The 13,592-nt window shown below is 41.4% G+C and overlaps 1 protein-coding gene across 1 annotated transcript in view; it reads right to left on the bottom strand.

The window, feature by feature from the left end:
• Window positions 1-3,666: 3,666 nt before the first annotated feature.
• HDAC7 (histone deacetylase 7) overlaps window positions 3,667-13,592 on the bottom strand; it is a 153,752-nt gene continuing 143,826 nt past the window's right edge. The window contains exons 22-25 of the mRNA XM_060763820.2: window positions 12,878-13,011; window positions 9,073-9,157; window positions 8,824-8,956; window positions 3,667-4,779 (exon numbers count right to left, since the gene is read on the bottom strand). Of these exons, the coding sequence (XP_060619803.2) occupies window positions 4,737-4,779; window positions 8,824-8,956; window positions 9,073-9,157; window positions 12,878-13,011 (395 nt within the window). The 3' untranslated portion in view covers window positions 3,667-4,736. The remainder of the gene's footprint in view (window positions 4,780-8,823; window positions 8,957-9,072; window positions 9,158-12,877; window positions 13,012-13,592) is intronic.

Raw genomic sequence — 13,592 nt, 5'->3', positions numbered from 1 at the left:
CTTCCAAAACCCCTACCTCCCTCTTTTCTACATAGCCAATAATAGGACTTTAATAGAGTTTGGAAGCTATGCATCCCATAATCAATTCTTTTCAACTTGTGGTTTCTTCCTACTTTCACTCCAGACTGCCATAGTCAGTGACTCAATGATTTCACACAGATTTATGCTTGTGTGTGCTGTCCAGCCATGGAAAGTCCCATCTTACCCTGTCATCACCAATGTTGCTGTTTTGATGAAAACAGACCACTTTTCTACTCTCCTGTGAATCTAAGGAGCTCAAATCCACAGGATGGTAAGAAAAACAGCCTAACTGCTAAGTGATGCAGCAGGGCTAATTTTGTGGTGGCTCCACTGCATTGGGCATCACTACCCATGGAAATTTTCCAGAGCCCAATATACACAGAATCCTTGCAAGTCAGAAACACATATCTTGCTCTCAACAGGAATTGGGAGAGGAGCATAACTAGAATAAGAAACCTTCTTCCTTTCTGGGAAGATCTCCACTGAGAAATCACCAACTTGTCACATGTGGATGTGAACTCTTTCCCCATACAGTCCATTTCTCTGCAATCAATGATCACCTACAGAAAACTGATGCTTGCTGGGGCAGGTTATTAGATAAAGTAGGAATGTAGTACCTGTGATCATCAGGATGTTTTGGACTACAACTCCTACAATGCCTTGCCATTAAACACATCAGCCAATGCTCTGAGGAGCTGTAGTTCACAATAGCTGAGAAGACAGACTTTTCTACTTTCCTCCATTTGTCAAAGCAAATATGCTTATAGCACAATTTCCTCTCAACCTTGTATTTAAAGTTCAATGGGTCTTGCTACTTGGTAATTTTGATTTAAGTAAATAGGTTTTGAATTGCATTGTAAATCACTTAAAATCTGCAAGGATAAAAAGATAGCATGAGTTAAACAAAGCAGTTCATAGAATAAGATTTGCAGTGGTTTGCCAATGCAATGCTGTATCGATTTCTTCCTGCCCTTCTCTCACACATGCAGAGATTGGGAGAAGCAAGAGAATGTAGTTACAATTCAAACATTTAAGGACTAATTTAAAAGGTACTAATATTTATTTGACATGGCTATAATTGTGGCCTATTTCTATTGTAGTTCTTGGCTGCGAATGGAGAAAAGTGGTGCCCAAATTTTGCACACAACACATTATAATTGGAAAATGATAGTAAATAATTACTATGTGTATTGTCGAAGGCTTTCATGGCTGGAATCACTGGGTTGTTGTAGGTTTTTTCGGGCTATATGGCCATATAGCCTGAAAAAAACCTACAACAACCCAATTACTATGTGGTTGACAGGGTTAGGATAGAATGACAGTGCCAACCAGCTGGCAAGGAACAGCTCTACCAGCAAGCTTTGACTTGGCTCACCAACAAAAGGCATAGGTCAGTTATCCGAGATTTCATCTCAAAATTAGGGAAAACTTCCCAATGGTAAAGGGCAGTTTTGCCGTGGAACAGGCTTCCTTGCGATGAGATGGAGTTTCTTTCTCTGAAGGATTTTTACCAGAGTCTTATATGTTGGGAATGCTTTGTGTATTTCTGGAGGGCAGAGGTTTGAACTGGATGGCCTTTGGCACCTTTTCCATCTTCATGATTTTATGATCAATACCGAATCATGTTGTAAACAGCTGAACAAATGTTGCATGGTATTGTAAGTAGCCTGGATCCTCCAAATTCAATGCCACCCCCTCCCTCCGTGAGTGTGGATACTGCACCTGAGGCTGGCGTAGAAGCACCCTCTGCTGTTGACAGAATAGGGAAAGTTATAGCTCACCTACTGCTTTGTGAAACCTCTTGCTATGCAGCTTTCTCGCCTTGCCCCCCCTCTCCAAATAGTGTATAGATTGCTGTTCAAAAGCAGGCCCCGAAGGAAGTCACTCAATTTATGAAATACCAGCTTTGGATAGCAGAACTGTATCAGTAGTGTCTTTGATTTTCATAACAGTGGATTCTGTGTTGATTCAGATTTTTTTGCCTGAATTTTAGAGTGGCAATCGAACATGCTGGACCTATATGGAGGGTATATTTCAGTACTAGGGATAGTTCCCCTGAAGTCTTTATTAAAACAGAGTGGATTCACTAGGCATGGAAACCATGTCGGTGCTGCATTGCATTTAGGGCTTCCTATCTGAAAAGGTCCCCAAATCGCACATGACCACACATCTTCTATGGCAGTTCTGGCAAAGAAGGATAACTTGTAAGGCAAAGTTATAAACTTTGTTTTTCACCATCATGACTGAAATTGAGGATCAAAGGGAAAGCTATGGTATAGAAGCGTGTCTGAACATCCTACTACTCCATTGTTTTGAAGACCAGGAATGGAAAAATGTTTTAAAAAAACAACCCACTCCTGCGTGTTTCTCAAATGATTACAATCTGACAGATAGAAACAGCCACGGATGAGCGTCATTGCGGTTTGGTTCTCATTCTATACAAAATACAGATATGGTTGTTTTGCACAGAAAACAGCATTTTCTGCTTAGGAATATTGTAATTGATTCAATTGTAAACTTAGTCTCCAGAGGATCTGCATATTTGTTATGAAAAATAAAACCCAGAACCAAAAGGGATAATTCTGATTTTTTTTCCTGCATAGAATATGTTGTTTCCTGCAGACAACACTTTCTCGACAAAACGATTGTGTGTGAATTTTCTGCAGAATAATTCCTGAATTGCAAAAAAGCCTGGAAAACCTGCAGTGTTTGAAAATTTTCTTGCAGCACGAAGAAAATGGTCAAAATTACTTGTTGCTTTCTTTAAAGAAGAAAATTAGTGAATAATAATATTACTATTGGAGAATGGCAGGGCTAGGTCTCCTTCCCTCTTGGGGTGGACATAATAGACATATTTTTTGTTTCTTTTCTTTCTTTCTTCATGTTGAAATGTTTTTGAATTTCAGCAGTGGGATTTTATTGGCAGTAACAGCAAATGGGTGCAGTCAGACCAAAACATATGACTGGACCTCCATATATGTGCTGTCTACTCCTGTGTTGGGGCTAACACTTTAAATACTCTGGTTACCACTGTAAGACTTCAATACTTTCTTCTACCTCCCATCCTTTTCCCGGCTTCATGGTTTTGACTGAAACTCACTACCTCATGTCTCCAGGTGCATGGTAGGAGTATCCCCAACTGCACTGCTTAGGAGTAGAAGTTGAGCTTTAATACATGAAGTCCTGCTGTTTGATGGAAAAAAATAGTATGTTTGAGCTGCAGCAAAGGCTCAATTTACTGGCTGGTTTAGATCCAGGAGTTTCTTCTATATGTGTTCTATACACTGCATCCTTTCGCATATACCTGGCTCCCCTTTCCACCAAATGCAGCCTTTCTCTCCACTTTTGCTCTATCCACACTCCCAATTTGGCCACTGGCAGTGAGATTGAGAGCCATGATGGTCTTCCTGTGTGTGAAATGGTTTCACTACCATCATTTGCAGCTTTCCAGTTCACAATGAGAAACAGAAGTGTGTGGGACTGGCATGTGTTCATCTACATGTCTACTTGTAATTTTCTTACATACCAAGTCGTGTTTCCTTGTAGGACACCTTTTGACAAATTGACAGTTCTGACAGATGAGAAGTGGGTGCTTTTCAAGAAAAGTTGTAAAGAAGTCACAGCGATGTAGATCACACATGCCACTTATCAAAATAACAGAGCATTTATAGGTGCAATGCCTGCTTGTTTTCAAACACATCATGAGGATAGAAGCTTGTGTGGGTTGTGTTTTTTTTTGTGTGTTTTGACAAAGGGGGGAGGGGAGGACCAACAAAGCACCCAAACAACTAAGACTGACAAGAAATTGAATTCCACATATTGACTGGGATAACAGAGAACACATTACCCTCCCCACGTTCTTTCCTCCCCATTCCCTCCCTCAAAATTTGTTTTAGGAATAAGAATGGCCTATGTTCAAGGATCAGAGGCACATCAACCAGCCACAAACACCACTGGGCTGCATATTTACATGGTGTGTTGAGGAATGGTACATTGAGGGCTTGAGTCCGAAAGGAGATTCGGTTTGTTCCCACAAAGTCCTGTGGGGAACTAGATAAAAGTCTGTGTTTGTAATGATCTGTATATAGTGCAAATTAGGGAGGTCCTAGAACAAAAGGGGAAAGTTTGGGACAGTGGTTGAAGCAGGAGCTGGCCTAGGTGACACTTCAAAGATGTTGCAAAGTATTGGAAATCCAATAGTTGTTTTTTAAAGTTTTCCTGTTGTAAAGGTCCAGCTTCTTTCAAGAAGGGAAGAAGTCTTGCTTAGAAAAAAAGAGAATAAGGACAATAAAACCCTGGCTCTGCCCCAGCAGGATCTCTCCGTGGGGCCTCTTTGGTTCTGGAGGGGAAAAGGCACCACCCCAACGTCGGAGTTAACTCTCCAGTTTTGCAGTCCATATTCAGTCTCCTGTGTCCCACCAAGCACTGTTGGTTGTCAGAGTTTTAATCCAAGCTGGTTCTCCAACAGGAGGACCACAGTTCTGGGACTACTTCTTAGAATGTGGAGTTTCGCACGTGGCAGCCCCCAAGGGGGACCTACTAATCCTGGATGATCTGCCACGTGCCCCTTCCACACAGCTGGTATTGCAACAGTTGAATGTGTTTTCCAGCCTTGGGAGTCACAGTAACATGGGCTATGCAATGGACCAGGACTGTGTTATGAGGAATGAACCACTAAGGAAATTCTGTTCCCATTGGGAGGATGAAGCAGATCTTCATTGGTTCATAGGCTCTTCTTCCATAGGCTCATCCTGCTGCCTGAAACAGAAGAAAACAAGAAAGCAAGATATAAACATCAGGGGAATGAATTGGAAAAATCACAGGGACTGTGAGATCCCAGAAGTCGGTGTATCTATACCCCAAAATAAACTGATATAACAGTAAGTTAAATCTCTGGAGATTTAGCCTTGTGAAGGAAAAAGGAGGCAATTCTGGATCCCAAGCAGAGTTTTCTTGTGCAGGGCAAGAAAATACATCTCGACACATTAAGATATTCTATTAAGAACTCAATCATTATGTATGTTTTCTTGCACCCCATAACTATCTCGTAGGGGAAAAAAACCTCAAGTCCAAGTCCAAGACCAAATAAATGAATCTTGGAATGAAAAAAACGGTTCAACAATGCACAAAAGTGTATACAATAACACCCAGTGATAAGAAACTCTTGCAATTACTCCTTCATGAATGTGAGAACCAACAAGCATCACTGCTATTATCAGAAAACGCTCAGGTTGCATACATCACCTGACAAACAAACCACCTATGCTTTTGTAACTTTAGGGACTACTATATAATTTTTGGATTTGTGTAAGGCAACAGACATGCTTGACCTAAGAATAAATTTATTTCCATTATTCATATATGAACTGTAGTTCCAGAGTATAATAATACTGACCTCTATACCTGCAGGACTGGAACCTATAGTTTCATTTTACTGCTTCTGACAAAATATGTTTTGTGCTTCAGGTGCTTCTATGGGATGCTTATGCAAGAGGTTGACCATTGAGTCATGCTGGAGGACCTAAGAATGCCTAGAGAGGTGCCCCCTATATGTATTTCCTAGGTCTTCCATTACAACTCTATAGTGTCCTAATGGTTTGTGTATCCATGGAATGCCTCCTTAATAGATATAGGGGTCATACTGAATCAATCCTTATGACAACCTTGTGTAACAGACTGCAACCAAGCCCACTCACTCACTGAGCTTTTCTGGAGAAGCATTTGTTGGAACCCAAATTTCCCGGCTCTAAATCAAAATCTTCTGCTCTACTATATTTCCTTAGCTCTTTCCAGGCAGTTGGCTTTCCCTTCTAACTATGTGACTCCCTCAAACCAGACTCTGAATTCCTCAATGAATGGTTGTTCTGAAACATTCCATCTTGCAGGCAGATGCACCGTCTTGCAAAAAGATGTGGCTTTTCTTCAGAAACAATTTGCTGGGAATACTAACACAATGAAGGGGCTGGTATTAATCTGCTTTTGGAAAAAAATTCCTTCTTCCCTCCCTTTGTGTGGATATCTCAGAGTTCTAGCTTTCAGCAGCCAAGTAATCCTTTGAAATAGTAAATCACTTTTTGGAGTCTGGCTATACAAGAGCTTTTTTCTTGAAATGTTTTCCCAGCAGAAATAGCTGCCACCTATCTGCATTGGCAAGTCTTCTCCAACTGCTGACTTGGGTTGTCTCACCATGATCTAGCACAGTGGTTCTTCGGGTGTAATAATTTTTATTGAGTTTTCTTAAGCTTGTGACATCGATAGAGGGGGAACAATACGTGGATAGGAAAGCTTGGAAAGAAGTAGGTATCTGGGGTCTTGAGGAGGGTTAGGACGTAAGGGTAGAAAGGGGAGGGGGGGTAAGGGATAGGAGTTGTGGGGAAAGGGGGCAGGAGGAGGTGGGGAGACATGGTACTTCCGTTTGGTCCACAGATGGGTAAGTATCATTAGAAGTATTCATTAATTCTAAATCCTTATTTTTACTAATTGTTTGGTTTTCAGCTAGTATTGTTATTTCTTTGTTTTTAAATGTTCTTTAAGTATTCCTTGCAATGGCTCCAATTTGTCTGTCTTTCCTTGTTCTGATTCTCCATTAGACTCGATAGTCTGTCCAGATCTATGAACTCAATCACCTTTTTTTTCCATTCTTCCACCGAAGGAGTTTCTTGTGTTTTCCACTTTTGAGCTATAAGCATCCTTGCCGCGGATGCAAGATAGAAGAAGATTTTTTCCTCATTCCCTTTTAAGGCCGGGCCTGTCATGTTGAGGAGGTAGTATTCCGGCTTTATTTTTAGTTTTGTTTTTGTTATTTTTTGTACATGTTTGTGGATCATCGACCAGAATTGTTGTATTCTTCTGCATTTCCAAAACATGTGGTAGTAGGTCCCTGTCTCTTTCTTGCATTTCCAGCACATGCTGCTGTGATTTTTATTGATTCTGGATAGTGTGGCTGGTGTTAGGTGCCACCTATAGAACATCTTGTGGCAGTTTTCTATGATAGATGTAGCTTTGGTAAGTTTGGTTTTCTTTCTCCAGGTTTGCTCCCATTCGCTGAGTCTTATAATCCTGCCGATATCTCTTGCCCATTTGTTCATATTTTCTTTTATTAGTTCCTTTTCGTTGTTCCATTCCAATAGACTTCTGTATAGTGTTGTTATCACTTTTTCTTCTTTTTTCATTATCTTTTCCCATATGGTCTCTGTCTCGGAGAATCCTTTTTTGCAGTCTTCCTTATAGCATTCTTTTGCTTGCAGGTAGTGGAACCAACCCAGTTCTTCTTCAGTTTCTCTTAGTTCCTCCATAGATTTGAAACGCCATTGAGTATTGTCCTTTGTTAGAAGTTGATTGTAGTTGAGCCATCTTTCCCTCGGTAATTCCTTTTTGTGAAAGGCCTCTGACGGGGATATCCATCTGGGCGTTTTGAGGTAGAAGTAGCTTTTATACTTTTTCCATACTTTTAGGAGGGCTGATCTTATATAGTGGTTGTTAAATGCTTTTTCTATTTGATCTTTCTCATACCAGAGGTATGCATGCCAACCTCTTCTTAGATTCCATCCTTCTATAGTTAAGATTTTTTTGGGTTCCAGATTGGCCCAGGCCACGGACCAGGCTAGCGCGCTTGCCTCGAAATAAAGTTGTAGGTCTGGCATCGCTAGGCCTCCTCTTTCCTTCGCATCCGTTAGGGCTTTGAATTTGACCCTCGGCTTCTTCCCTTCCCAAACGAACTTCGAGATGTCATTATTCCATTTTCTAAAGCAGGTGTTATTCTTGATAATTGGTAATGTTTGAAATAAAAAAATCATTTTGGGCAATATGCTCATCTTGATAGCCGAGATTCTTCCTAGCCAGGATAGTTTGAGATGTTTCCAATTTTTGAGTTTCTTCTGGATGAGTTCCCATGCCCGTTCGTAATTATCTTTATATAAATTTGCATTTGATCCCGAGATAGTTATTCCTAGGTATTTTACCTTTTTTACTATTTCTAAACCTGTTTCATTAGTGATCTTGGTTTTCTTCTCTGAGTTGACGTTTTTAGTAAGTATTTTGGATTTGTTTCTGTTTATTTTGAGGCCGGCTAGTTTCCCAAATTTTTCGATCTTCCATAGCCATTTTGTAGTTAGCTCTGCGGGATTTTCCACAATGCAAACGATATCGTCTGCGAAGGCCTGGACTTTGTATTCTTCCGAGGCGATTTTTGTACCTTTTAGAGTGGCATCCATCCTTAGATCGTCTAGGAGGATCTCCAGTATCATTATGAACAGTAAAGGGGACAGAGGGCATCCCTGTCTGACTCCTTTCTGTATATTGATTTCCTCTGTTAATTGGTCATTAACAATTATTTTCGCGGACTGTTTGGAATAGATAGATTGTACTGCATTTATTATCTGGTGTCCTGCATCTATCTCTTTTAGTGTGGATATTATAAAGTCCCAGCTTGCGTTGTCAAACGCCTTCTCGGCGTCTACGAAGAGAAGGCCAACTTCTTTTTGTCTGTTATGTTCGTAATATTCAATTATGTTTAGAATGCATCTTATGTTGTCCTTCATCTGCCTTTTAGGTAGAAACCCTTTTTGGTCCTCTTTAATTCTTGTTTTAAAAACACAGTGGTTCTCAACCTGTGGGTCCCCAGATGTTTTGGCCTTTAACTTCCAGAAGTCCTAATAGCTGATAAACTGGCTGGGATTTCTGGGAGTTGTAGGCCAAAACACCTGGGGACCCACAGGTTGAGAACCACTGATCTAGCACAACCACAAGGGGGTGGCCTGAAGAAATGATGACTTGAGTTGTTTGAGAAGCACAAAGAATCACCTTTTTTCAGCCATCACAGAAAGTGAGGCCAGTGCTGTCACAGTCTCCACTTCTTCCGTGTCGTGGTGCTGGGCTTCCAGGAATGAGTAGCCCACGGTGGAGGCAAAGCGCCGCACAGAGCTCCAGTATTGGCCTGGAAGAGAAGAGGGTGGTAATCACAGTCTGACCCTTGTGTGCAGAGTGTCTCTATCACCACTTGTGTATGCATCCCCACCCCTTGATGTATAGGACAAAAAGATATCCACTTACTTTGCACCCGAATCACCACGTCCAATGAGTGCACCGCATTTGTGTTGGGTTTCTGTTGTAGAGTGTCCTCTGGAAGGGGTTCCAGCTAGGCAGGGAAAAGAAAACCCTGTCACTGCTGTTTTAACCTGAGAAAATGTTTTGTGTAGTCTAGACCTGGGAGAAGCCGAGATCCTTGGGGTCAAATCTGGCTTACCTGACCCTCAATCAACCCGTTAGTGTTCTCCAGGGAGTGAAACCCCTTTCCCCACAATGGCATCATTTGGTTGTTTCTCAGCCAATAGCCTTTACCCATATTGAAAACACCTCTCAAAAAGCAGTAAGAGCACTAAACTAAACTATGATGCTATTTCAGTCTCCTTTCCTTTTACCTTTGGCCCAGCTGATTAAAAGAATATGGCTCCTGAGAACAACACAAGACAAATTGCATTTGACCATCAGGCTAAACCAAACACCTCATTTTTGGTCTAGTCTTTTGAAAAAAGTAGGTGCTAGGGGTTCTCTTTTCAGAAGAGCCACGAGTCTACTCCAAGTGTTAAACTGTATTGTGTTAGCAGTATCCAATGTGTTGAACCAGTTTGAGGGATAGGGCTCAGTACCCGTGGTAGTTCCTTAATGTTTGTACTAAATCTGCAGTGGAGTTGTTTCCACCAGCTGTCAGTGTAAACAACAGGACACCATGAAATGTGATCAGCAGCCTACAACACTGTTTCTCAACCTGGGGGTCAGGATCCCTGGGGGGGTGGGGGTATTGCCAGGGGAGTTTCATAGAGGTCACCAAAGACCACCAGAAAACACATATTTCTGATGGTCTTAGGAGCTCCTTTCGGCAGAGAAGGCTGAAGATCTTTCAGCCTGTCCTTCTCCTTTTCGGTGCTGGTGAATTACAACTCCCAGAATTCAAAAACAGCCCCCCCCCCCCCAATACCAGTATTCAATGTTGGCGATGTAGGTAGTGTGCCAAGTTTGGTGCAGATCCATTGTGGGCTGGGTTCAGAGTACTCTTTAAATGTAGGTTAATTCTAAGTCTCAGCAATTACAACTCCCAAATGTCAAGGTCTATTTTTCCCAAACTCCACCAGTGTTTAAATCTGGGCATATTAAGTAATCGTGCCAAGTTTGGTCCATCATTGTTTGAGTCCAGTGCTCTCTGGAGGTAGGTGAACTACTCCTCCAAAACTCAAGGTCAATGCCCACAAAATCCTCTTAGTATTTTCTGTTGGTCATGGGAGTTCTGTGTGCCAAATTTGGTTCAATTCCATCGTTGGTGGAGTTCAGAATGCTCTTTGATTGTAGGTTAACAATATATCCCAGCAACTACAACTCCCAAAAGACAAACTCAACCCCCCCCCCCCAAATTGGGTATTTGTGCCCAATTTGGTCCAGTGAATGAAAATCCATGCTGCATATCAGATATTTACACTACAATTCACGACAGTAACAAAATTACAGTTATGAAGTAGGAACAAAAATAATTTTATAGTTGGGGGTCACCACAACATGCGGAAGTGTATTAAGGGGTTGAGGCATTAGAAAGATTGAGAAACACTGGCCTATAAAAGATAATTATGACAATGGCTGCAGTTTGGGAATTTTTTTAAAAAAAAGTTTAAAAGGGGGTGGGGGCTTTGCTCAAAATATCATGATTTTTCTTTTTTAAAAATGATTTAAAATTATTAGAAAAAAACTTTATTAAATTTTCATTTAAAATTCCTGAAATCAAAAGAAAATACTGAAAAACGTGGAAAAATTCTCATAATCTTGCCTAGCAGAAGAAAAGTTTTGATATATTTCATTCTTATGTTTGGAAGTAAATTAAGATGTAAAGATTGTTTTTTCTAACCAATATTCAGATTAGCTTGGGGCAAAACAGTGGTTATGGAATAGCTTTTGGAGATGAGCTGTGGCCTTAGCCTCTTTTCCACATTGCACTTGTATAGAACATGGCTTTCAATCTGAACTGCTAATTGTTTTGCCCAGCTTTCATTAGAGGAAGTTTTCAGTGTTTCCTGTTACTGTTTTAATGGTTTTAATTATGGTGCTTTATACATTATTACCATTTGCTCTTTAAGATGTTGAGTGAAATGTGTTGATTGACAGCCCTCATGCAAGCATAAGTCAAATCAAGACCAGTCATGACAGTTCCAGGATGCGAGTCAATATGCCTATGAATTCCAGTTGTTGTGGGCTCTCTAGATTCTTGTGGGAAACAGGGCATGAAAGGCCTTTGACAGACTCAAGAAAGTTATTTTTGAACTAGGTCTGCTTGAGTGCCCAAGCTAGTATGCTAGGGGGTTGGAGGGTTTGAAGGCCAAGGAAGCAACATTTTCAAACTCCAACTTTCCATTTTGTGTTTTTATGTTTCCCTCTCAGCTACAAATCTCACTGAGTGGTCTTGAGCTAGGCAGTTTCTCAAGGTAAACTGTGACAGAGGATTGCTGTTTCTCCGTGGAATTTAGGGCATCCAGTTGCCCTAAGCTCCATGGAGATACAGAAGTACAGAACGTGACAGAGGCACAGGTAAGACTGCATCCCATTCACGGGAGTTTTCCATCTGCAAAGAGGTGATACATTTTGCACTGGCCACCTCCCAAGTACAACAAAGCTTTGCAAAATCAATTTGGCAAGAGCCAAACAAATATGGACATCAAAAGACATGCAGGTTATGGAACACCTTCCCTCTGAATAATAACTTTTATTTCCCCACACATCTCATTTCTCTGCCTCGACCCACTCCACCACTCTTTACATCTGGTGACTGAGTTTTCAGTCTGATTCTTTTTAGATTTAATTGCTTCATCATCTCTGTATTGTTTTCATGGATGCTTTGTTTGTACAAGCCCTGTGTTTGGAAATTATGCCTGTAGGAGTAAACTGTAATCACTCAGGAGAGCAAGAGAAATAAGGAAAAAGTAGAATTTTCAAAAATGCTATTTCCCCACCAGCCCAATCTATGGGTTCACTTCCTACGATTTCAGTTAAGGTAAAAGGTAAAGGTTTTCCCCTGACATTAAGTACATTCGTGTCTGACTCTGGGGGTTGGTTCTCCTCTCCATTTCTAAGCTAAAGAACCAACATTGTCCATAGACACCTCCAAGGTCATATGGCCAGCATGACTGCATGGAGTGCTGTTACCTTCCTGTCCGAGTGGTATCTATTGATCTACTCACATTTGCATGTTTTCGAACTGCTAGGTTGGCAGGAGCTGGGGCTGACAGCGGAAGCTCACATCGCTCCCCAGATTGAAACCTGTGACCTTTCGGTCATCAAGTTTAGCAGCTCAGCGGTTTAACCAACTGCACCACCAGAGGCTCCCTATGGTTTCAGTTACCCTGAACAAATTATATACTGTGTTGTTGTAGGTTTTTTTCAGCCTATATGGCCATGTTCTAGAGGCATTCTCTCCTGATGTTTCACCTGCATCTATGGCAAGCATCCTCAGAGGTTGTGAGGTCATATACTTTATATATAAATTATATACTCTCTTCTTATCCATGGATTTGCTTTCTGTGATGTAGGTTACCTGTGGTCCAAAAATATCATGTAATTCCCTCTACAGGTTCACTTCCCATAGCAACCATTATGTGAAAATATGCATGGTATAGGGTTCAGTACTAGCTATGGTTTCAGGCATCTGTGGGTGGGGCCTTGGAAAGTATCCCCCACAGATAAGCCTACTTAATATTATTTTTGTTACATATTCTACAGCTGGGGCCTTGAGATGAAAACTAGCTCTCAGAGACACTTAGCTTCAGAAGAAGTCCTGGGGTGCTTTTCTTGAGTTCTGCTAAACATGGATTCTACACACCTCATTACCCAGCAGGGCGGAGACACATGCTTCAGAGGCGTCGCAGATGGCAGTCAGATCATGACCTCCTTCCAGCGCAAGAACAAGGGCCCCTCCAGCCACGTTCATCAGCTGCCGGGTCATGTAGCCAAAACCTGTAGGGAAATCCAAAGGAAATCAGAAACAATAGACTTACCACACTTTCAGTTAGAGAAAGTTCGCCATACCACTGGAGGAAAACCATTACGGACATGAGGGATTTGAGAGAAGCAACAATGGCATGCCTTCAGACTTTTGGCTATCTTGGAGGACAGAGCTTGTCCTGCAATTCCCTAAACTGTCACGGGTGTGTTGGAGAATCTCGTCCTATTTCATTTATGTAAATAAGGTTCATCTGCCAGTCTAGACAAGGATAAAAAAATGTCAGGAAGGAAAATGTCTTGAGCCAGCACTGCTGTCAGCGTACCATCCTACTGTGTCACCTTCCTCTATTATTAGGATTGCCCCAACTTGTATTAAACAGTAGGGTTGCCAGAGTGCAAACAGGAGAGGGCTCCCATAATATTTACTTGTTGTCTGGTTGCTGACACAATCACTCTACCCAATCTTTTTCTTCACCACTGATCTTTCATTGCTGGACTCTATTCCAAAAGTTACAGGAACGCTCTCAAGTTTCCAAGATGGCAACCCTAGTGAAACTTAGGCTACAGAGTTGTTTCAGTCTCAGAGGTGCTGC

The sequence above is a fragment of the Anolis sagrei genome, chromosome 2 (genome assembly GCF_037176765.1).
Source record: "Anolis sagrei isolate rAnoSag1 chromosome 2, rAnoSag1.mat, whole genome shotgun sequence".
Taxonomy (NCBI): Eukaryota; Metazoa; Chordata; class Lepidosauria; order Squamata; family Dactyloidae; genus Anolis; species Anolis sagrei.
Note: the sequence above shows the minus strand (reverse complement) of the source record. Positions and strands in the feature narration are given on the sequence as shown.